Source organism: Hemiscyllium ocellatum, chromosome 9, assembly GCF_020745735.1.
Source record: "Hemiscyllium ocellatum isolate sHemOce1 chromosome 9, sHemOce1.pat.X.cur, whole genome shotgun sequence".
Lineage (NCBI taxonomy): Eukaryota > Metazoa > Chordata > Chondrichthyes > Orectolobiformes > Hemiscylliidae > Hemiscyllium > Hemiscyllium ocellatum.
The window spans coordinates 38,673,228-38,699,424 of NC_083409.1; the positions used below are offsets into that span (position 1 = coordinate 38,673,228).

General features: G+C 42.4%; 1 protein-coding gene across 1 annotated transcript in view; it reads right to left on the reverse strand.

Moving 5' to 3' along the window:
• Positions 1-24,481, reverse strand: part of mgst3a (microsomal glutathione S-transferase 3a) — a 28,535-nt gene extending 4,054 nt beyond the window's left edge. The window contains exons 1-4 of the mRNA XM_060829694.1: positions 24,375-24,481; positions 16,742-16,869; positions 11,074-11,147; positions 1,401-1,458 (exon numbers count right to left, since the gene is read on the reverse strand). Coding sequence (XP_060685677.1) covers positions 1,401-1,458; positions 11,074-11,147; positions 16,742-16,858 — 249 coding nt within the window. The 5' untranslated portion in view covers positions 16,859-16,869; positions 24,375-24,481. The remainder of the gene's footprint in view (positions 1-1,400; positions 1,459-11,073; positions 11,148-16,741; positions 16,870-24,374) is intronic.
• Positions 24,482-26,197: the final 1,716 nt, after the last annotated feature.

Genomic DNA, 26,197 nt, shown 5'->3' on the forward strand with positions numbered 1-26,197 from the left:
TTACTGCTTGTAAAGTAGGAAAGGATGCACTTTTTTTAACCTCGTGTTAATTTGAGACATTGGCCAGAGAGATGATCAAAATAGGTCCACTGGTGATAGTTCTCCTACTTTCTTCACCAATATTCCCTCTTTAGCCAAAACCACGAATTAACTGCTTTAGTTGTACATTTGCTCTTTGTGGTATCTTGTGGTAGCAGCTATATTGATGACAGATTCAGAAATATTTTGGGGAAAAAAGAAAGAGTCTAGCATGGGGAGCAAGAGGGTTACTGTAGCTCAGTTAACTGTGATCTCAGTTTTGTGTTTGAGATTCATCGTTTGATTTCATCTAACATTCCCTATATATATTAACAAGGTTCTGTATTGCCATTTGTAGCTAGGTGTGGCAGTGTGTAGCATAGAGCTTTACGACTATATTTGTTTATTTAGCAAATGCAAGTCTCTTAAGCAAAGTTCTTATTCACTTGAGACTCGGGCATTGCTAGCCAGCCAGCGTTTATTGCTGGTCTCTAGTTGCTCTTCAAGGTGGTGGTGAGCTGCCTTCTTGAACCTGTACAGACCACATGCTGTAGGTTGGCCCACAATGCCCTTATGGAGAGAATTCCAAGATCTTGACTCTGCGACCTATTTCCAAGCCAGGGTGGTGAGTTGTTTGAAGGGGAACTTGCAGATGGTGGTGTTCCTAGTGTATCTCTTGCTCTTATCCTTCTAGACGGAAGTGGTCCTGCATTTGGAAGGTGCTGTCTAAGGATCCTTGGTAAAATTCTGCAGTGTATGTTTTAGAAAGTAGTAACAGCAGAGTGTCAGTGGTGGAGGGAGTGGATGTGATACCCAAGAAATGGGCTGCTTTATCCTGGATGGAGTCAAATTTCTTGAGTGGTACAGGAGCTGCACCCACCCGGGTAAGAGGAGTATTCCATTATGCGTCTGACTTGTTCTTTGTACATGGTGGATAGGCCTTAAAAATGAGACAGAGGGTTCCATGTACAGAGGAAATTGCATGGAAGAACATTCAATTTCTCTACAGTAAGTTATTTTAAGGATTCAGTCAGATTCCCTTGCACCACAATGGTTAAAGATAAGAGGAAAATCTAACTCAGTGTTTTGGTAATGCATTATTGTACTGTTTAAACATTGTAAAATTGAAGAATCAAACTAGATTGTTGGTCAATATAAAATATCCATAAACGATCAGATTAAAAATACAATTTTTTTCAATGTGAAAACCTTCTGTCAGATTTTCCTGTTTATTTATAAGTAATTGGGAAACAGGAACATTAGCTCTTATCAGCTTAGCACCTTTGTTTAAACAATGAAGATCACTCAGCAAGATGCATTTTTCAAAATGTGAGGAAAATGATGATCAAAAGAAAACTTTAAGAAATTGTAACGTTACTTACTGGACGTTGTATTCCACCAACTGTCAGAAAGAATAGGAATGCTGGATATGTTTCTAGTCTAAAATATTTAACAAGAGAGAAGAACTTATCATTACAGTTGATTCCATTCCATCTTTTACGAAGTAAAAGTCAGACACAGGTAAAGTGTTTGAAAGTGACTAATTGCATCAACTCTCAAACAAAAGATCACTCAACTTATAGATGAAGCTAAATTCAAACAGTTTACCAGATGGAATTTCCTGTAATCTCTATCTATAGGCATCCTGTGTGGGGAGGGATAGGCAGGTTAGAGGGCCTATTCCTAGGCCTGGCTAACGTGGCAGGTAACGCCTCCAGGCATCGGTCATGTAGAGGACTGTTGCACCTGACAGGGAGAAAAATGAGGAATGCAGATGTTGGAGATCCGAGTCAAAAAGTGTGGTGTTGGAAAAGCACAGCTGGTCAAGCAGCATCTGAGGAGCAGAAGAATTGACATTTCGAGCATAAGCTCTTGATCAGGTATGCAGTCTGCCCCTCTTTTGCAGTCATTTCGTACTTGGGTGCTCCCTGGCAGAGTAGAGATCTGCAGACTAGTAGGGGCTATGGTGTATCACCACCCTGGACACCATTATTTGAATTTAGTAAGTTTCCATTTCCTTAAATTAATTTGTCAGCTACTAATTTGTATTTTGTTACAATCCCCCATCGGGAGATGTTAAACAAGAAACAAATGCTAACTGACCTCAATAGTTATCTATGTAGTCAAGCCTTGCGTACCAGTATAAAGGGAGGCAATTGCATTAAAAAACAATATTTAGTGCCTGAAGACAATGTAAGTAAATGGAGTTCTAGAATATCGAAGGTGTCAACAAACACTGGAGAAACTCAGCAGGTCCAACAGCACCATCTGCAGAGAGAAACAGTTAATGTTGAGTGTCTGATATTTTCAGAGTTCTGACTAAGTCATATCAAACTCAAAAATCCAGTTTTTGTCTCTCCAGCATACTGGATTTGAAATAAAAACCTCAATTTTGCTTTTCTTTTTCCTGATAAAATTACACTACTTGCTGGAATTTTGTGCTCCAAATAGAAGTTGAAATTTAAAAAACAAAGAATCTGTTCAATTTTGGAACAAAGTCCAGGTTAGCCGTTCATTAGTCTACATGAAACTAAGGTTTAACTAAAGAATAAATGGAGTCTTTTTAGAAAAGAAGCAGCTTTGTTACAGTAGCATATAAAGGAGAAAAAAAACTGCAGGTGTAGAATGTCTGAAATAAGCGCAAAGTGCTGGAGAAACTCAGCAGGTCTTTGTTATAACACTACGCAGGAATGTCAAGTGTTTATCCATTACAGTCACTTACATAGACTACAAATTGTTTACACTTATTTGTGATCAATCTGTTTAGAGATGTTATTACACACATCTGACTTGAATATTTGAGCAAGGAGCTCGGAGATAGAGACACTCGCCATGCAACAAGAACCTCCATTCCTTTTTATAAATTTTTTTTACATTTATTTCAATTAATCTACCACCAAATCGCCTACGTCTCGAGTTTAAAGATTTGGTGAAGTAAAATGTATGCCACCTCTCCCTTCTCCCCCCAACAGCAAAGATAGGGTAGGAAGACTTGTAGTCTACTTTACTACATTCCCTTTTTTAATCCTAATTAAAAACAATACAGCGGAGGAGAAAGCCAGTCAGTCACTCAGGTTAAAAACTAGGTGATGTGTAGTTGTGACCGAGTGGTTAAGGCAACATACCCAAAATTAGAGGTGGTCCTGCTCAGGTTTGAATCCTGCTAACCACATTTGTCTGCTTTCCTGTTTTTGAGGCTCATGAGACAGTGGTAGGGACACTACCTCTGGATCAGAAGGACTGGGTTCAAATCCCACCTGCCTTGGAGGGGTGTCATTACATTATTTTTAATGGATAAGTTAATAGCAACTTGATCAAACAGCAATGCAAAGCCCAACCTTCTGCTCTTTCACAAATTTTTTTTTCCCCAGTTTATCTCTTGGTCAGTTTAAAAGGTAGTGCAAACCAAACCCCTAACCATTCATTGCGTCAAAAAAGGTTGTGCCCTACCATATGATTGCTGACTGTTTGTCGATCATAAATGTTTCTCTGTAAATCTGTGCTCTTCGTTTACTGACCCTTCATCTTTTACAATGTTCAATATTTATCAATTCTCCTGGACTGAAACAAAAACTCTTGTTTTGCCTCCTACTTCAATCCCCTCATTCTTGGAACGGTTCAAGACCTTGCTGTAGCTCCTCAAATAGTTCCTCAGTACTAGACTTTTGACCATCTTTCCAACAAAATGGCTCACCTCCCTTTCTTATTTTGGAACTTCAGCTCCCTTTCCATGAGACAAATATCCTTCTGAAGCCTGTTGCTATTTCCCTCATGTATATCATCTTAAAGTTTTAACATTATAACCTCTAAATTCAGTACTTAAAAAACAGTGCATGCAATACTGAAAACTATGGACCGAAAATAGCCAAGAGGTTCAAAACAAAAAAAATTCAACTCCAATTGGTTTGAGATCCTTTGGTAATTGTGTTTTCCCTTAAATGTGTAGGCATCAACATTTAACAAGTGTGATACTTCAAACAGGGTTTTGAAATCCATATAGTCACTAAATACAATGCCATTATTAACACCTCAACAAAAATTCCCATCAAATACAACATCATAAGTACTGCCAAGAACATTTGGTGCCATTTAGTCTCTATGGCTGCTCAGGTTATTACTACAATGCAACTTTACTGTTGACGTTGATTTCCCCAGCCTGAGATTTCTACATTATGTGGGCCATTGCTAAGATTATAATATTCTTCCACTTCCAAACACTGCTAGCCAACAGATTCTTCACCGGTGTGCTCACTAAAGTTCAATGTCCCATCACTACATGTTCCTGAAACTTAAATTACTTGGTGACACTGCTTTCATGTTCATGTGGAGTGCTAAACAAACACAATAATGCATGGTCACTAGTTGACAAAGTTAGTTTATAACAATTAAAAGGGAGCAATTCTTGTAACCTTCAAGAATTTTGCTGTTCTAACAGATCAACTTAAAACAGTTGAATTACATGGGGAGGAATCTTGTAGGGGTGTGGGCGATGGAGAGATTTGTGGCAAATTTGGAAGAGAAGGTTGGTAAGCCTACTCTGCACTACAGGAGCATCTCATGCTTTGAGGGTTCTCACTATGCAGGATGAGTTGTCAATCAAGGGGGTTCTTTTTAGTTATTGCCCAACTCGCTTTATTAATATAAACAGAAGTTGCTGCAAAAGCTCAGCAGGCCTGGCAGCATCTGTGAAGGAAAGGTCACCACACCAGAAACGTTAACACCGATTTCTCTTCACACATGCTGTAAGACCTACTGAGCTTTTGTAGCAACTTCTGTTTTTGATTCTGATTTACAGCATCCACAGTTCTTTTGGTTTTTATTTCACTTAATTAATATTCAGCTTCCTAGCTTACCAAATAGGGTAAATGTTGAAAAACTAGATTGGGTACTTAGGGGCAAGTGCTGGGCTAAATTCACTAACAACTGCCCTTTGTGTGTGACCAAACAGCATCACTGTCTCACAAGTACAAGCTGCATACATCCCTCGTCCATTGGCATTTGTGAACACATCATGAACACATTAGCACCCCTCTGAAATACTTGCTGAATACATGTTTACATTACACTGGCAGCTAACATTGCGTGTAGGAACAGGAACCCAGTTGATGGATTGAACCAGGCTGTAACTCAGGACTTGCTTGCTCTCCTTGTGCTTGTAAACGTGGTAGCATTCCTGCCGACTTATACAGCACAGAAAGAGAGCCTTCAGTCCAGCTTGTCTGCACTGACCAGACATCCTAAACTAATCTAATCCCATTTGGCCCACATTCCCTCTAAACCCTTCCTATTCATGCACCCATCCAGATGCCTGTTAAATGTTGTAATTGTATCAATCTCCACCTCCTCTGTTCCATACACACATCGCCTTCTGTGTAAAAAGTTGTCCCTTTCCCCCTCACCTTAAACCTATCCCTCCAGTTTTCCTACCCTGGGAAAAAGACATAGAAAAATACAGCGCAGTACAGGCCCTTCGGCCCTCGATGTTGCACCGATCCAGGCCCACTATCCTCCATATGCCTATCCAATGCCCGTTTAAATACCCATAAAGAGGGAGAGTTCACCACTGATACTGGCAGGGCATTCCATGAACTCACGACTCGCTGAGTAAAGAATCTAACCCTAACATCAGTCCTATACCTACCACCCCTTAATTTAAAGCTATGCCCCCTCGTAATATCTGACTCCATACATGGAAAAAGGTTCTCATGGTCAACCCTATCTAAACCCCTAATCATCTTGTACACCTCTATCAAGTCACCCCTAAACCTTCTTTTCTCCAATGAAAACAGCCCCAAGTGCCTCAGCCTTTCCTCATACGATCTTCCTACCATACCAGGCAACATTCTGGTAAACCTCCTCTGCACCCGTTCCAGTACCTCCACATCCTTCCTATAGTATGGCGACCAAAACTGCACACAATACTCCAGATGCGGCCGCACCAGAGTCTTATACAACTGCAACATGACCTCAGGACTCTAGAACTCAATTACTCTACCAATAAAAGCTAGTACGCCATATGCCTTCTTCACAGCACTATTTACCTGGGTGGCAACTTTCAGAGATCTGTGTACATGGACACCAAGATCCCTCTGTTCATCCACACTACCAAGTATCCGACCATTAGCCCATACTCCATCTTCTTGTTACTCTTACCAAAGTGAATTACTTCACACTTAGCTACATTGAACTCCATTTGCCACCTTTCTGCCCAGCTCTGCAGCTTATCTATATCCCGCTGTAACCTGCCACATCCTTCCTCACTGTCAACAACTCCACCGACTTTCGTATCATCTGCAAACTTGCTCACCCAACCTTCTAGCCCCTCCTCCAGGTCATTTATAAAAATGACAAACAGCAATGGTCCCAAAACAGATCCCTGCGGAACACCGCTGGTAACTGCATTCCAAGGTGAACCTTTAGCATCAACTACTACCCTCTGTCTTCTTCCAGCCAGCCAATTCCTAATCCAAACCTCCAACTCCCCCTCAATGCCATACCTCCGTATTTTTTGCAGTAGCCTACCATGGGGAACCTTATTAAACACCTTACTAAAATCCATATACACCACATCTACCGCTTTACCCTCGTCCACCTCCTTAGTCACATTCTCAAAGAATTCAATAAGGTTTGTGAGGCACAACCTGGCCTTCATAAAACCATGCTGACTATCCTTGATCACATTATTCCTATCCAGATGTTCATAAATCCTATCCCTTACAATTCTCTCCAAGACTTTGCCCACAACAGAGGTAAGACTCACCTGCCTATAGTTACTAGGGTTATCCCTACTCCCCATCTTGAACAAGGGAACCACATTTGCTATCCTCCAGTCTTCTGGCACTATTTCTATAGACAACGAGGACATAAAAATCAAGACCAATGACTCTGCAATCTCCTCCCTTGCTTCCCAGAGAATCCTAGGATAAATGCCATCAGGCCCAGGGGACTTATCTATATTCACCCTTTCCAGAATTTCCAACACCTCTTCCCTACATACCTCAAAGCCATCCATTCTAATTAATTGTGACTCAATATTCACATCAGCAACAATGTCCTGTTCCTGAGCGAATACTGACAAAAAGTATTCATTCAGTGTCTCCCCAATCTCTTCAGCCTCCACATGCAACTTCCCACTACTATCCTTGACTGGACCTATTCCTACCCTAGTCATTCTTTTATTCCTGACATACCTATAGAAAGCCTTTGGGTTTTCCCTAATCCTACCAACCAAGGACTTTTCATATCCCCTCCTTGCTACTCTTAGCTCTCTCTTTAGATCCTTCCTGGCTACCTTATAACTCTCAATCACCCCAATTGAACCTTCACGCCTCATCTTTACATAGGCCGCCCTCTTCCCTTTAACAAGGGATTCCAATTCCTTATTAAACCACGGCTCCCTCACACGTCCCTTTCCTCCCTGCCTGACAGGTACATACTTATCAAGGACACTCAATAGTTGCTCCTTGAACAAGCTCCACATATCGATTGTGCCCTTCCCTTGAAGCCTACTTTTCCAAGCCACGCATCCTAAGTCATGCCTCACCGCATCATAATTTCCCTACCCCCAGCTATAACTCTTGCCCTGCAGTGCACACTTATCCCTCTCCATCACTAGAGTAAAAGTCACAGAATTGTGGTCACTGTCCCCAAAGTGCTCACCTACCTCCAATTCTGTCACCTGGCCTGGTTCGTGACCCAGAATCAAATCCAGTATGGCCTCACCTCCTGTTGGCCTGTCTACATATTGTGTCAGGAAACCCTCCTGCACACATTGGACAAAAACCGACCCATCTAACGTACTCGAGCTATAGCTTTCCCAGTCAATATCTGGAAAATTAAAGTCCCCCATAACAACCACCCTATTACTTTCACTCTTCTCCTGAATCATCCTCGCAATCCTTTCTTGTACATCTCTAGGATTATTAGGAGGCCTGTAGAAAACTCCTAACAGGGTGACCTCACCTTTCCTATTTCTAACCTCAGCCCAAACTACCTCAGATGGCGAATCTTCATCCATCGTCCTTTCCACTGCTGTAATACTATCCTTGACAAACAATGCCTCACCTCCCCCTCTTTTACCCCCACCTCTGACCCTACTAAAACATTTAAACCCTGGAACGTGCAACAGCCATTCCTGTCCCTGTTCTACCCATGTCTCCGTAATAGCCATAACATCGAACTCCCAGGTACCAACCCACGCTGCAAGTTCACCTACTTATTTCATATACTTCTCGCATTGAAATATACACACTTCAAGCCACCTTCCTATTTACAGGCACTCTCCTTCGAGATTGATGCCATGTTTCTAACCTGCCTACACTCCAGGTCCTGCACCTTAAAGCTCCAGTCTAGGTTCCCATGCCACGCATTTAACTGCTCTCTCTCCCTATTCTTCGACTCTCTCTCACGTGGCATGGGTAACAAACCAGAGACAACAACTGTTTGTTCTAACTCTGAGTTTCCAACCTAGCTCCCTGAAAGCCTGCCTAACATCCTCATCCCTCTTCCTAACTATGTTGTTGGTGCCAATGTGGACCACGACTTCGGGCTGCTCCCTCTCCCCCTTAAGGACCCGGAAAATACGATCAGAGACATCATGTACCCTTGCACCTGGGAGGCAACATACCAAACGTGAGTCTCTCAAGACCTTGGCTATTCACCCTATCCATGCCCCTCATGATTTTAAAAACCTCCGTAAGGTCACTCCTTAGCCTCCGATTCTACAGGGGGAAATAGTTTCAGCCTATTCAGCTTCTCCCTACAGCTCAAACTCACCAATCTCAAGAACATGCTTGTAAATCTTTTCTGAATCCTTTCAAGATTAGAATCTTCCTTATAGTAGGGAGACCAGACTGAACTCCGAAAAGTGGCCTCACCAATAAAGGCAAGCATCACCTTTACCACCCTATCTACCTAATACTCCATTTTCAAGTAACACTGAACCTGCACCCCTTGGTCTCCTTGTTCAGCAACACTCACCAGAGCCTGATCATTAAGTCCTGCTATGGCTTGCCTTACCAAAATGCAGCGCCTCACATTTATCTAAATTAAATTTCATCTGCCACTCCTTGGCCCACTGGCCCATCTGATCACAGTCCCATTGTAGACTGAGGTAACTTTCTTTACTATGCACTACACCACCAATTTTGGTGTCATGTACAAACTTACCAACCATACCTCACAAATTGACATCCAAGTCAGTTATACAAATGATGACAATCAGTGAACTCAGCAGCAATCCTTGTGGCACACCACTGGCCACAAGCTTCTGGTCCAGGAAAAGAAAATCTTTCATTATTACTCTGTCTCCTACCTTCAAGTCAATTTTGAATCCAGTTTGCTAGGCTCTGTATCATACCTTGGTCACTTTGGGCCAAAATACTATCAGATTGCTATACCCTTGTGCTGTTTTTGCACAGGCATACAGACCTGCTGCTTAATTTTGATAGGAATTTGTCCTGGGGTGGAATAAACAGCTTCACATAGGGCACTCTTACATGTCAATCTAACACTGACACCACCTGCCAACCGTAAATACACTGCATGTATAATTCAACCACATGGTCCCTTCAGAAACTGGAGGGAGCTAGTTCCCAGTCCAGTCAAGGGTGGTTACTGTTTATTGAGATTCCAAGTTTACATACAGTCCGGGGCTTGGCCACAGTCAGGTGTCTGCTAGCGACAGACAGGGGAGTGGTCCAAGTGCAGTCAAGGCTGTGGGCAGACATCGGGGAGCGACAAAACACAACAGTCGGGGTGGTCTTAATCACATTTAAGGGCTGCTTTTCGAAGCTACTCCAAGGTGTGTCTGAATACAGCCCTTGGGGTCTGTCTGTAGATTAGGGTGTATGTGTAGGTGTACTGTAGAGAAAACAGGTGCTAATTGCCAAATAGAGGTGTGTGTGTGTGCTTTTGGCGGGGGGGGGGGGGGGGGGGGGGAGGGGGGAGAAGAGGAGAAAGAAGGTGTGAAAATGAGGCATTTGCAGAGCTGGGGAAAGAATGATAACTGGGTGGGCTAATGGCAGGTGAATTTGGAGGGGATGTTGTTTGGGGTCGGGGGGGGGGGGGTGGTGGTGGTTAAAGTTTTCAGAACAGCAGGACATGTCAGGCCATGGGAGAGGAGTGCAGTGGAAATGACAGCCATTGTGCCTTCTAAAAGGGTACCATATAGGATCGAGGTGAGTGTCATTGCAGCGTTCTACCAGGAGAAATGGAGGACAGTCTTGGATAAAGTTCAGTGTGGTCTTCATGTTTTGGGGAGAGGGCTGGAGGCAAGAGACATGATGTTTGGAAATGTGCTGTTGAGATGGTGCAAGATGAAACAGGGACATGAAGGCACTGGGAGGTGAGGTACTAGCAACCATTTGATGGTGCCCACTGTAAAGCACATGTTGGATTTGTCTAGTTGCTTGCATGTATGTGACATTTCCCCACTTGACCATGTAGCTTTAGATGGTGGTGATTTAGAGAGAGCATTCACACTCATGGAGCTAGGGACAGGTAAACTGTAGTGGTTTAAAGAGCAAAAAGGTTGAGAGATTGGGGTTTGTATGTGCAGGGACCATCAATCATGTGAGCTCTGTGCAATGTTGCTGTGAAGGGCAAATCTGGATCGCTTGGTATGGTGTGCAGCAATCTTTCAAAGATGGCCCGAGTGCCAGGGTTTCTCCTCCATTTCAGAGGGCTTTTGGGGAATAGTATGGGACAAGATGGTGCCAGAATTAGACACAAGGGGCTCTACATGGACAGTGTGGAGAGTCAATGTGGCAAATTTGGTGAGGAAAATTCACTAGGCCACATGGTGAAAATCCTTCAAAGAAGAAAGACCTTCATGCAACTCATACCTGGCCGCCAACATCAACAACAAAAAAATCAGTTTAAAAATAGCACAAATCTTAAACATTGTGTAAATTATAAACACAATTAAGCAACTTCTTCCCAGGGTTTGACCTTCAGCTGAGAACTTTTAATTGCCCTTTTGAGATATAAAAAGAACAGATGCAAAATCGTGGAAACTGAGCGTGTGTAAATTACCGCTGATTCAATCACACTTACGTATTTTGGTGAGCACGTTGGATACAGTTGAACAAATGTCCATTTTCTGGATCGTCACTGTACATCACAGGGTACTTAATAAAGAAAAATAACGTACATTGTTAGAACAGAGGATCCTTAATGTTGCTATTTAGAGCAGGAGATTCCATACACAACCAAACTGCATCTAACATGACCATAAAACCCCTAACAATGTGGGAGGCGGCAGTTTGGCCCATTGAGTACTCACTGGCCCTCCAAAGAGCATATCACCCAAATCCAGTCCCTTACCCTATCCCATATCCCTACATTTACCCGGGATGGGTCCATTCACCGCCACCGATTAGCCACCGCCCATTGGCCACTGAAGATGATTCACCACCGCAAATAAGTCGTGTATTTTGAATATTGGTGGTAGCGTTTACTTGTTTTAATTACCATTAGTATATAAGCTGGATAACGGAGCAGAAGAAAAATTTCTTTTGGCGGATAGTGGTCAAGTAAGTAATCGTATAATATTTGGTAGAGAATCTTGGATACATCATTTAGGAGAATAGATCACAAAGCTAAAAAAAGAGAGACGCGGATGATAGAATTTTAAAAAAAATTGTTCTTGAATACGGTGAAAGAAATTGTTTGGAATATATTAGAGGAATAGCGCATAACTATCAAATGAACTAAAATTTCATTGTTTAATATCAAATGTAAGATTTTACTGCCGTTATAAAGATTTTTAAAATATATTTCCTTTTTCTGGTTAAAGTTTGTAACTCATTTTTGTATATAAACCAATAAAATGATTTATTTTACCTTTTTTTTTAAAAATCAATATGTAGTTGTATAAATAAATGGGACTGAGAAGTATGAAAGAACAGGCGGGAGGGGACACAATCAGTACATATATATATATTTCTGGTGACAAATAGTCTCCAGGGGTCAAACGACCCCAGTGGAGAACTGGCAGTGGCTAATCATCAGTGGCAAATTTGCCATGGCAAATCATCACCAACCCACATTTACCATGGCCACCATATCCCTGAACACTACGGGCAGTTTCAGTATGGCCAGTCCTCCTAACCTGTACATCTTTAGACAGCGGGAGGAAACTGGACCTGGAGTGAATTTTCAATTGGGATTTTATTAGACTTATTGTTGCACCCAAACACGCAGAAAGACTGTGACAAGTCTAAACCAATTTTTAAAAAAAAATCACTTTTTACAGGAAATAAATCTGGCCTTTATTTTCTTTTTGATTCGTTTATGGGACGTGGGTAGTGATGGCTGAGCCAGCATTTATTGTCCATCCCTAGTTGCCCAAAGAGCAGTTAAGGCTCTATCACAGAGCTGTGGATCTGGAGTCAGATGTTAGACAGAGTAAGGATGGCAAATTTCCTAATCTAAAACAGGACATTTTTGGGCGGACGAGCAAGGCGAGGAAATACGCAATGAACAGTAAGACCTGAGGAAGCACAAAGGATCAGAGCACAATATCCTTGAAGGTAACAGGACAAATAGATAAGATGGCATTTAGGATTCTTTCCTTTATTAGGAAAGGCATTGAATGCAAAGGCAGAGCTGGATGAGATCTTGGTTAGACAACAGCTGGAATACTGTGAACCATTCTGGTCACCACACTACAGGAAGGACATGATTGCATTGGAGAAGGTGCAAAAAAGATTCATCAGGAACGTTGCCTTTGCTGAAGTGCTTCAGCTTTGTAGAGAGACTGGATAGGTTGGGGTAGTTTCTGTAGAGCAGAGAAGGAGGGGGAAGGGACCTTATTGAAGTGTACAAAATTATTACAGGCTTAGATAGGAAAAAACATTTAAGACGAGGACAGGGTTGGAAGTTAAAGGAAGAATCTTTTCTGAAAGTGGGTAGAGGCAGAACCATTTAAAAATAATTTAGATTATCACTCAAAGAGGCACAGCAGGCAAGGCTATGGGCAAAGTGCTGGAAAATAGGAGCAGAGTAGTAGGTGCTGGTGACTGCCATAGGCAAGATGGGCCAAACAGCCTCTCTCCATGTTGTAAAACTTGGAGTCTAAGACTTTATTGGTGAACCAAAGGGGCTTTTATAACAATTGTCAGTGGTTGCATGGTCACCATTAGGCGAATGATCACTATTTGTGTTTTTGGGCAGACTTTTATTGAATTTGGAATTCCACCATCTGCTATGGTAGGATTTGAACACAGGTCCCTGGAACATTGGCCTCGGATTCTGGATTACTAGCCAGCACCCCAAAATTACCTAGCTCTACTTTCGTGGCAAGTGTAGTGGGTCATTAATTTGTAAAAGCAGTGACATCATGACACAGTCATAGAGAAGATAACAGCAAAGCGCTGTTTTGGCAATGTGTGTGGTACCTTCACCTCACTCACTACAAGTTACTAACTGATTTGTATATTTATAATGTAATCATTCTTTCTACAAACTCTGGCTCTTTGTAACTGAAGAGCTTGTATGCAAATAACAAACGTTGCTGAGCAGGTTCACGTGGTTCATTAGTTGGTTTCCTAACTCCCTCATATATGGGCTACATATGCTTCCTCTTGTGGGATTGTCTAGGACCAGACGGTCTAATCTCAGCGTAAGGGATCACCCATTTAAGACCATAAAATATAAGAGCAGAATTAGGCCAGTCAGTCCATCGAAGTCTGCTCCACTATGACTGATATGTTTCTCAACCCTATTTGCCTGCCTTTCCTCTGTAACCCTTGATCCCCTTACTAATTAAGAATCTATCTATCTTTGTCTTCAACAGACTCAATGACTTGGCCTCCACAGCCTTCTGTGGCAGTGACTTCTACAGATTCACCATCTTCTGGCTGAAGAAATTAGTCATCTCAGTTCTAAAAGGTCATCACATTTGAGGATGTACTCTTGGATCCTAGTCTGTCCTACAAGTAGAAACACATCCACATCCAGGCCTCTCTGTATTCTGCAAATTTCAATGAGATCACCCCTCATCTTCTATAATCCGTTGTGCTCACCTGCTCCTCATAATGATAAGCATTCATTGTCAGGATCATTCTTGGAAAGCTCCTCTGGACTCCCAAGACCTGCACATCCTTCGTTAGATGCAGGGCTTACAATATTCCAAATGCAGTCTGACCAGAACCTTGTACAGCCAAGCATTACATTCCTGTTCTTGTATTCTAGTCCTCTTAAAATAAATGCTAACACTGCATTTGCCTTCCTAAATGAACCTGCAAGTTTACCTTAAGAAAAGTTTGTACTTGGACGCCCATTCCCTTTGTACTTCAGATTTCTGAAGCATTTCCCCATTTAGAAAATAGTATACACCTCTATTCTTCGTAAGAGAGTACAGAACCTCACAATTTATGTCAGAGATGAGGAGGAATTTTCTTCTCTGAAATCAATCAGTCTTTACTGCAGAGGGCTATTGAGGCTTGGTTGTTAAGTATAGTCAAGGCTGAGATAAAACAGGGATAGTTATCACTACACTATTCAAACCAAGCTTTGGAACATCTGAAATTTAAGTTCTGTGACAGCCTTATGCAGTTTGGCCTCTTCCAACTGCTTTTCCTACCTTTACAGCTAACAAAGTCCTACCTCATGAAATCTCACCTCTCAATTCGCACATTGCTGATTCATCTCATGGTGCACACTTCATACTGTGACAACAGAACAGGAAATGTTTTCCACTCTTCTTCCAAATCACATTCAAATTTACGTTACATATTCATTCTCACACCCAGACAGAAAGATAAACATGTAGGAGTTTTTCTAAAAAAAAAGCTGAAGCAATGCTCTATTCCAATCCTTTCCCCATAGTTTCTAGATTGACAGGAAGGGTCCCAGGTTTATCAAATCAGGATTATGTTTCAAGAAGTTCAAACTTTCCAGTCAAATTCAAAAGATGAGTTCTTCTTAGCCAAACATGTATCAGTTTATGCAAAAAAAAACAATAGTATGGACATCACTCATTGTCGCTGAAAAGTTTATTCACACACAAATCAAATGCTCTATTTGGCTCAGGAAACGTTGAACCAACCTGTTTTTAGTATTTCTCCGTGTTTGATGTTGATACACAAAGTATGACTAAGTTGAGACGTATGTATTACAACATCTGGGATTCACAATAATCATTCCCTGCACATAATCTTCTTACAAAGTAGATTTGTCACTGGAATCTAAGGATGTAGAAAGCTGTAGCTATAATATATTCCTTTAAGGCTTTTCTCCCTCTCAAAGTTTGGGAGAAGATTTGTAGCTCGGGTGCTCATTGTTGTGGGTCTGTTCGCCGAGCCAGGAATTTGTGTTGCAGACGTTTCATCCCCTGTCTAGGTGACATCCTCAGTGCTTGGGAGGCTCCTGTGAAGCGCTTCTGTGATCTTTCCTCCAGCATTTGTAGTGGTTTGAAATTGCCACTTCCGGTTGTCAGTTCCAGCTGTCCACTGCAGTGGCCGGTATATTGGGTCCAGGTCGATGTGCTTATTGATTGAATCTGTGGATGAGTGCCATGCCTCTAGGAATTCCCTGGCTTTTCTCTCTCTCCTCGAGTGAGACTAGAGCTAGACAACTACAGAAAGCAAAAACCCAGAACAGTACAACATTCCTGAGCTAGAGACATCCCACATGAAGTCAGGATATAGTGGCTAACTACTGGGAGGTAAACCAATTAGATAATGATTTGGAGGCGTCAGTGTTGGACCGGGGTGTACACACACCACCAACTTATAGTCCAACAGGTTTATTTGGAAGCACTAACTTTCATCCAAATGTTAGATGGATCCTTCATCGGGTGATTGTGCCCTTTGTTAAACAAGACCAATCACTGATTGCCTTTAGCTTCTCAGGACTGAATTCCAACACAGTTTGTAGAATTCACAAAAGGATTGGAGTGAGATGAGGCAATATGCTGGTTATTCTTGCTCACCCTCCCTTTCCCACTGGTGCATCGTCTAACTTTGTTGGCAGTCAGTAATTGAGTCAACATCTTGCTTTGTTCTATTAAGCTTCTTGAGCTACAAGTCAAGCAAAGCAAAGCAAACAAGATTGAAAGACTCCAAGGGTCCAATTATAAATGACACAGCTTACAATTATACATCAAGATATCAAAATCACTGTTGAGAAACCACAATATAAAAATGTAACCAAGGTTGAGAAGTGTTACTATGAAAAGGCTGAGTGGAAAAGCCATGTGACATTACAGATCACAGACAAGAAAGTCAATAGATCAAAGATGAATGGCATAGCTAATGTGCAATTTGACAAAAATGTAATTAAGTAAAATTTGTTAAGTCTTGTAAATCTCCACATCATATGGCTTGTTCAAATGTCCTACACTTGAACTAGTCAATAACTCAGCTGGTCACAGGCATTAGCCGCTGGAATTCAGAGAGCAGTCGGAAGATATCTTGGAGTATAGAAGAATAAAGGAATTGTTCAGAGTAAAATTAGGTGAAAGGTTTTCGAAATTAAACAGGATAGGCTTCAACTTGTCATTTCATCTTTGCCAAGCCCTGCAGCACACACCACTTACACCACGCTTATATCAGACCCGAAAGGCTTTCAAACAGCCTCTACTAATTTGTCAGACACCTTAAGACATACCGAGGAAAGGTATAGCAGACGATGTATCAAACATGTCTTGACAGAAATTGCTTTTTCAGTAGGAACCACAGGCAATTCCAGCCTGTAATGCTCCTTGGCATAAACTCACCTCCACTTTGTACTTCTTGCGTGCTGCCGAAACTTTGAAAGCAAGGTAACTGACCATGGCAAAACTGGCAGCGCCAGTCAGCACCACAGCTCCATACTCTTTGGAAAGTACCACCATTTTTTTTGGCCCTTGAAAGAAAAACAAGAGAAGAAAAAAAAAATGTATTTTGTTCTGGCGATAAATATATACCTTACCAGGGTAGGTTTTTGACGACTAATTGTCCCAATTATGTCCATGTCCTGCCCCCTCACAATTCAATTAGGCTTTCAACAAGACCTTCAAAAGGCAAAACAGCCAAAATACTACAATTCCTCTCAGAAACCAGAGTCTTCCTCATCAGTTTAATAACTGAGGACTTCGGAGCAGGAACAGACCCTTTGATTCATTGAGCTTGTTCTGCCATTCAATAAGAACACAATCAGATAAGCCATTCTTAAGGCTACTATTCCATAGGATGCGAATTCCACCGACTAAAAAGGACCCTCTGATAAAGATTTCCCATCACCATCTTAGAAAAGGAGACCTCTTATTTTTAAAAATGATGTCCACCAGTCCTACTCTCCCCATCTGTGGAAACATCCTCCCAGCATCCATCCCATCAAATCCTGTTGGGATTTTATATACTTCAATAAGATCATCTCTCATTCTAAACTCCAATGGGTAAATTCAACACCTCTTCATAAAGGTAAGTATACATCCCAGAAATGGGTGAAATGGACTTTTGCCCCCAGATTGCTTCTCCCATGAAAAGAGGATGAAGATGAAGATCAAAACTGTACATGGTATTCCAGATCTGAAAATGTTTTGCTGGAAAAGCGCAGCAGGTCAGGCAGCATCCAAGGAACAGGAAATTTGACGTTTCCGGCATAAGCCCTTCTTCAGGGCTTATGCCCGAAACGTCGAATTTCCTGTTCCTTGGATGCTGCCTGACCTGCTGCGCTTTTCCAGCAACACATTTTCAGCTCTGATCTCTAGCATCTGCAGTCCTCACTTTCTCCTCGATGGTATTCCAGATACACAGTCTCACCAAGGCTCTATACAGCTGCAGTAGAATTTCAATACTTTTACATTTCATTCCCTTTGCAATAAATACTAACATTCAAATTTGCCCTCCAAATCACTTGCTGTACCTGCATATTAACTTTGACCCACTTAACTGGACACCCAGATACCGCTGCAATAACTACCCATTTAAATGGACCAGATTTCATCTAGAAGATAGCATCTCTGACAGTGCAACACTCCCTCAGCATTGCACAGGTTGGGCTTTGGTTTTTTTTTCTTCAGATGGTTTTGATTGTGAAACTTGGAGATTTAACCCAGAGCCAAGAGTGCTAACAACTGAGCAGACAGAGGGAAGGCAAAGTAAGAGGGAGGAAGGAGAGTCTACCAGTCAGCCAGATTTCCATCAATGTTGAATCCAGGTATTCGGAATGAATTTTTGAATGGCAACATAGGTCTTGTTTATAGGTAAGCAGACATTCTAGGAGAAAATGAATGGAAAGAGGTTGCCAGATAATCCACTGGCAGAGTCCACTGGGTCAATACTGGGAAGAATGAACAGGATAGAAAGGAGAAGAGGAAAATAAACGTCAAATAGGGAAGGCAAGCATGAATAGAATGGGAGAGTTTGTGTTTTTGCTAATAAAGAGCTAGGGTCCCTTGAGAGAATACTAAGAAAGTCACAGACAATAGCTGTAGAACCATCCAAGAGGAGGTCAAGTCCAGGATGGCAGCAGGAAAAACTATGATCATGGAATACACACAGCTTGTGGTACAAACAAAACCGAGCCAGATCTCCTGAAATGGGAGAAATGAAAAGATGCATGATGAAGAAGAAAAGTAGGAGGCCGAAAGAGGCAAAAAAAATGGAAATAGAATTCAAAGCTTTGGAACTGGAATGTCAGCCAAAATGGAATGGATGTAAGGAAAAATTACATAGTGAGGTTAGGATAGCTATACCCAGTAATAAACAGGGACGAGAAGGAAAAATATTAGAGGGAGCTCTCACTGCATTAAGGTAATTACCAGCAGGGAGGAGGGATTCTGCTTGGAACATTGTTAAACTGATATCATCTGATTTTGAAAATAGGCGTTGGAATGATGAATGTGGGGAGGGGGGCACATAAATAAATTTTTGATAGAATTTGAAGGGTGCTGACAGATGATCAAAAGATTTTTAATAAGTGCACATAAAGTGAACTTCTGATGGAGCCACTAACCCTGGCCACCAGGGGAAAAGAAATCTATAAGTCTATTGCAGACTTTGAACTCTCCATTAAAGTGACATTTAGACCGATCGATTATTCTTTAAAACCAAACTGTATCTCCATCTTCTGATGACAATTAAAGGTCAACAATATTTCAGTGCCAGGCTTGCTAGTGATGGTGATAGTTAAAAATTAAAAATTAAACTGGTGGGCATATTGACCTGCCAAATCTGTTAGTATGCGTCTAAACCAACAATGCACTGGACATTTTGAAGTCTTCACCTCTTATATTTGTGGGAAGAATGAATAAGATGGGGAACTGTAAATTTTTAACTGGGGACAAGGCATATCAAAGGTAGATATCATCAAACCAATTAGCAGCTCCAGATGTTTCATGGCACATTCAAAGCTGTATGTACAATGGCTGAAGACTTAAACAATTGACACAGAATTGAAGGAGATGAATTTTTTCCCCCCCACAATAAGCACAGTAGCAGTTGGGGTTTAAAGACAGGATGCAAATGTTGAGATGTACAAAGATGTGGTCAGAGATGATCAGATCTGTTGTTAAGGGTATGGGATGGAGGGTCACACAAGAGAGTGAGGTTGACAGGGTTAGTACAGGGAGAACAGATCAAGGAGGACAGGACGACAGTGAAAAATCAGAGGACTGGGAAAGTGAACTACATGGAGGCCAACTTTGAGTAACAATAGAGGCTACAGACTGACTCATTGTAGAAGCTGAGGGAAGGAAGGAAATCTTGGGCAGAAAATTGCGATGGGCATGGGATTAATCATGTCTAGATCAGAGTGGTGCCGGAAAAGCACAGCAGGTCAGGCAGCATCCAAGGAGCAGGAAAATCAACGTTTCAGGCAAAAGCACTTCATCAGGAATGGAGGTGGGGGGATGCTGGGGAGAAGGTAGCAAAGAGTACAATAGGTGAATGGGGGTGAGGATGAAGGTGATAGGTCAGAAGAGAGGGTGGAGCAGATAGGTGGGAAGGAAGAATGGCAGGTTGGACAGGTCATGAGGATGGTACTGAGCTGGAAGGTTGGAGCTGGGGTGAGTTGGGAGGCAGGGGGGAAGAAGAGGGGAGGGGAAATTAGGAAACTGGTGAAGTCAACATCGGTGCCCTGGGGTATGAAATATTCTGAGGCAGAAGATAAGGCGTTCTTCCTCCAGGTGTTGGGTGGTGAGGGAGGAGGCCCAAAACCTGCATGTCCTCGGCAGAGTGGGAGGGGGAGATGAAGTATTGGGCCACAGGACGGTGGGGTTGATTGGTGCAGGTATCACGGAGATGTTCCCTAAAGTGCTCTGCGAGGCAGCGTCCAATCTCCCCAATGTAGAGAAGACCGCATCAGGAGCAACGAATACACTAAATGACATTGGTGGATGTGCAGGTGAAACTTTGATGGATGTGGAAGGCTCCTTTGGGGCCTTGGATGGAGGTGAGGGAGGAAGTGTGGGTGCAGGTTTTGCAATTCCTGTGGTGGCAGGGGAAGGTGCTGGGGTTGGGGGGGGGGGGGGGGTGTCTGTGTGGACCTTACCAGGTAGTCACGGAGGGAACAGTCTTTGCAGAAAAGGGTGGGGAGGGAAATATATCTCTGATGGTGGGGTCCGTTTGAAGGTGGCGGAAATGCAGGTGGATAATGCGGTTTATGCAAAGGTTGGTGGGGTGGAAGGTGAGGACCGGTGGGGTTCTGTCCTTGTTGCGGTTGGAGGGGTGGGGTTTGAGGGCGGAGGTACAGGATGTGGATGAGATGTGTTGGAGGGCATTTTCAACCATGTGGGAAGGGAAACTGCGGTCTCTAAAGAAGGAGGCCATCTGGTGTGTTCTGTGGTGGATTATGGGATTAATAGTGGGAAGGAGAGAAAGGAAGCAGAACATGACGATCTCTGAAATGGATAAAGGTTGGCAGGTATGTTGTGGAAAGAGATAGAGATGAGATTTATATTTAAAAATCTCAATTTCCATGGAGAAGGCAAATTGTCATATACTCCATTAAATGCATAATACCCTAGCCCATAGCATACTTAACTAAATGAAATCATTACTTTTATTGAGGAAGTGAGTAAAACAATCAAAATTTGTCATTTTGTTACCTCTAAAAAGTGTTTCAAGCCACACAGAAAAGGAGGGAGTGGAGCTGGGCAAAGTACAGACAACATTATCAATGACCAAGTAACTCAGAGATAATCTTAATTCAATTCTTATCTCAAGTCAAACATTAGCTTTATACAAAATGGTTGAGTGAAAGGAGACTGGAATTTGTCCACTCTCACAGGAAAACTGGGTGGAAACTATCCATTTACAAAAGTCTCAAGTATAACTTATGCAGAAAATAATCAAGAAACCTATTATCATTCATATCAGGAGGACTGGAGTACAGGAATGCAGAAGTTAAACTGCAGTTAAACAAAAGGTGTGATTAGAGCCCACTTGGAGTGCTTTGAGCAGATCTGGGCAGCACACCTTAGGAAGGATAATATTGGAGGGAGTACAACATAGGTTTGCAAGAATGATACCTGAACCTCAGGGGTCATGAGGAGAGATTATACACTTAGGCCTGGTTCTCTAGAATTTAAAAAAATGTTCAGTTATCTAATTGAAGTCATCAAGACATTACCAAGAAAAGACAGTGAAGATAAAGATAAACTATTCCCACTGGTTGGGGAATTCTAGAGTTCGAGGCATTGTCTGAGAATTAGCATCCGATAATTTAGGAAGCACAGCTACACACAAAAAGTGGTAAAGGCTTGGAACTCTTCCACAAATGGCAGTGGATGCGAGATCAGTTGTTTTAAATCCGAGATCAATACATTTTTCTTCAAAACGTATTAAGGGATATGGGCCAAAGGCAGGTCTGTGGAATTCGGCCATGATCTCATTGAATGGTAGAACAGGCTTTTGAGTTGGGGTTTGCAGAAGGGTGGGAAAGACAGTTCATGAACCATTTCCTCAACAGGATGATAGCAAAATCCCAGCATCAACCACTCAAGCCTTACGGCTTTGGAAGGCAAATTAGTTACAGCCCTGCTTCCATATATGACAGTTGCGCCCCACTCTGACCTTGTCTGTCCTCAGCATTTTGGAAAGGCAAATAGAATATACACTTAACGGTAAGTTCCTGGGGAGTGTTGCCAAACAAAGAGACCTTGGAGTGCAGGTTCATATTTCCCTGAAAGTGGAATCGCTGCTAGACAGGATAGTGAAGGAAGTGTTTGGCGTGCTTGCCTTTATTTGTCAGTGCATTGAGTATCAGACTTGGAATGTCATGTTGCAGGACATTGGTTAGGCCAGTTTTGAAATACTGCATTCAATTCTGGTCTCCCCGCTATAGGAAGAATGTTATGAAACGTGAATGGGTTCAGAAAAGATTTATAAGAATGTTGCCAGGTTGGAGGGTTTGAGCTACAGGGAGAGGCTGAATAGGCTGGGGCTATTTTCCCTGGAGCATCAGAGGCTGAGGGGTGACCTTATAGAAGTTTATAACATCATGAGGGGCATGGATAGGATGAACAGCTAAGGTCTTTTCCCAGGGTAGGGGAAGTCCAAAACTAGAGGGCATAGATTTAAGATGATAGGGGAAAGATATAAAAGAGACCAAAGGGGCAACTTTTTCACAAAGAGTGTGGTGCGTGCATAAAATGAGCTGCCAGAGGAAGTGATGTAGGCTGGTACAATTATAACATTTAAAAGGCATATGGATGTGTATATGAATATGAAAATGAAAGGTTGAGAGAGATATGGGCCAAATGCTGGTAAATGGGATTAGATTAATTTAGGATATCTGGTTAGCAAGGGCAAGGTAGACCAAAGGGTCTGTATGACTATGAAATTTCAGTCTGTAATAACCAAGTTCAGGCTAGGATAGTTTTTAAAAGAATTCTATCTATAGAAAACAAAGGATTTGGAAACAAGCATATTTCCACGTGCAGGGGGATTCAAAAGCCAGAGTTATAAATACAAGCCAGGAAAGTCACCAGTAAGTGCAGAAGGCATTTCCTTACTTTAAAGATTGTAGACCTCACTGTCAAATTCAGTGACCGAAGCAAATAACACATGATTCAGGGGGAGCTAGATGAGAATGACTGATCAACACAAATCTAAGAATTGGAAACAGGGATAGACTAGACTGCCATCAACTAGGTGAAAGTGAGGACTGCAGATCAGAGTTGGAAGTGTAGTGCTGGAAAAGCACAGCAGGACAGACAGCAGCCTTTATCATAAGGGCTTACACCTGAAATGTCTATTCTCCTGTTCTGCAGATGCTGCATGACCTGCTGTGCTTTTCCAGCACGGCACTCAACTGCCAACAAGCCTGTTTCAGCATTAACCATGGCTGTATCAACTCCATTTTCCCAACCCTATTCCCATTGTGCCCAACCATTTAAGTCTAGTTCTGTCCTGAACATAGTCAGCATGGAGCATCCACGTCTCTCTGAGCTAAAGAATTCCAAAAAATACCAAACTCTTGAGCGAAAGAAAGGCTTCTATCAGTCTGTAAATTAAAAGCCAGCTGCTTTAACACTATGATTCCTAGCTCTGCAATCTCTGACATTGAAACCAGTCTCTCAGCATCGGCCAGGTCAAATACCTTTCTGAATTTACACAACATGGCACTGTTCCTCTTTCCTCCAAACTGAGGCCCATTCCATACTTAACCTTCAACTCAAGACAGCCCTCAAAACTAAAATCAATCCGATCAACATTTGTCGCCCCACCTCTTAAGGCACACAACCTTCCTGAGGCGAAGAGGCCAAAACTGCACATTGAACTGCAGGTGTGGTCTAACCCAAACTCATTACAATTGGAGCCAAGATAAGCTCGCCAACCGCTCAATGTTCATTCCTATTCTGCGTTTTAGACAGAGTTGAATCCCTGCTGAAATATCTCCCACAATCCTTAATATTGAAGGCCCCTTTTTTAAAAAAGAAAAGTCCAATTGCTCCCAAACCCAATCACCCCGTTAACAACACCCTAAAGAAGAATGAAATAAAATGGTCAAGCACAAAGGGTTCTGGTGAAGGGGACAGTTGGAATGGGATGGGAGAGGGCGGAGGGTAAAGCCGGGCCTGATGGTGCATTCAATGCAAGAAAAGGGAGTATCAAGAGCTTGTGGGCAATAAAAACCTCATTTACAAATCAACATTTTGACTTTGGGTTTGCGGGAGGGCGTGAGAGACAGTTCACGAACATTTCCCCAACAGAATGACAGCAAAGTCCCCAGCATCAACCACCCCAGCCTTATGACTGAAAGAGAGAGTTGTTACAGTCCTGTTTCCTGTATATATGGCAGCTTCGCCCCAGTCTGACCTTGTCTGTCTTCGAGTCAATTCAATCCTGTAATAACCCACGTTTCAGCTACTGCTCATCCCTTCTTCTCCTCCTCCTAACACCCCCTAATATTAGCGTACGTACCCGAGTTACTGCGAGGTGCTCCTACTCCTGCCTTTGTCTTAGCCCGAGTCTCCACTCACGCGAGTCAATCAATGACAAAGCCGGGCGTTCACTGAGACACAGCGCAGGGGTGGTTTGGAAAAGGCGGATTGCGGAGTACGGGAGAGTGGCGCACGAACTCTGCAAGAATATGTACCAGAGGATCATAGAGTCATAGAGATGTACAGCACGGAAACAGACCCTTAGGTCCAACTCAACCATGCCGATCACATATACTAAATTAATTTAGTCCCATTTAGAACATTACAGGCAGTACAGGCCCTTCAGTCCTCAATGTTCCACTGACCTGTGAAACCAATCTGAAGCCCTTCTAACCTACACTGTTCCATTATCATTCATATGTTTATACAATGACTATTTAAATGCCCTTAAAGTTGGCGAGTCTACTACTGTTGCAGACAGCGCATTCCATGCCCTTATTACTTCTGGGTTAAGAACCTATCTATGTCTATCACCCCCCACCCCCAACTTAAGGCTATGTCCCCTCATGCTAGCCATCACCATCCAAGGACAAATGCTCTCACTGTCCACCCTATCTAATCTTCTGATCATGTTGTGTGTCTCTGTTATATCACCTCTCAACCTTCTTCTTTCTAACAAAGTCCTTTAGCCTTTCCTCATAAGACTTTCCCTCCGTACCAGGCAACATCCTGTTTAATCTCCTCTGCACCCTTTCCAATGCTTCCGCATCCTTCCTGTAATCTGACAACCAGAACTGTAAGTCAGATTGATCCTGAGGGGAAAAACAAAGCACACGCCAAAAGGAGTTCCCTTGATTGATTGTCACTTGCACCACTAATGGCCTCAGCTGGGACTAGTTTGGATTGAATGTAGCTGGTACAGACCTTGATGGGCTGAAGGGCTTCTTTGTACTGTATGGTTCTGGGAGCTGCATATTTGGAAGGAATGTGAAGACATCGAAGACAGTGTAAAACAAAATTCATCAGAATGGCTCCAGCCTGCAGAATTCATGGACTGGAGAAGTTGGGATGGTTTTCTTTGGAAGAGAGAAGGGAAATAGGAAATCAGATAGTGGTATTCCAATTCATGAGAGATCTGGAAAGAGTGATAAGGGAAAGATTTCCCATTCATGGGAGGATCAAGAATGAGAATACACTTGATTAAAGTTGTTGCCAAAATAAGCAAAAGTGATATGAGGCAACACATGTTGCAGTCTGAAATGCACTTTCTGTGGGAAATCCTGACAACAGTGTCCTAGATTTAAAATGTGTTGCTGGAAAAGCGCAGCAGGTCAGGCAGCATCAAAGGAATAGGAGAATCGACGTTTCGGGCATAAGCCCTTCTTCAGTGTCCTAGGCCAAACCAACTTCAGTTGCTTCATCATTTGTGACTCCTCAGAGACCGAAATAATCTGTGTCTAAATACAGTAAGACCTAGACAATGTTAGGGCTTGGGTTCACACCACACAAGTGCAATGACAAGACAGAATCTGACTATCACCTCTTGACATCCAAGGACATTACCATCACTGAATTCCCTACTATATCCATACTTGGGGTCATTATTAAACTGAAACTGAACTGGACCAGCCATATAAGTACTGTGGCTGCAAAAGCAGGTCACATGCTAGGAATTCTCTGTTGAGAATCTCACCTCCTATCTTCCTAATGCCTGTTCACTATCCAAAGATAAAGGTCAGAGTGTGAAGGAATACTTCCCCATTGCCTGGAGAAGTGTAGTTCCAATGGCACTGAAGACTTGACATAGTCCATAGCATCTAATACACCTCTTTCAACCTCTTTTGTGGAGCTGTGTGTACCATC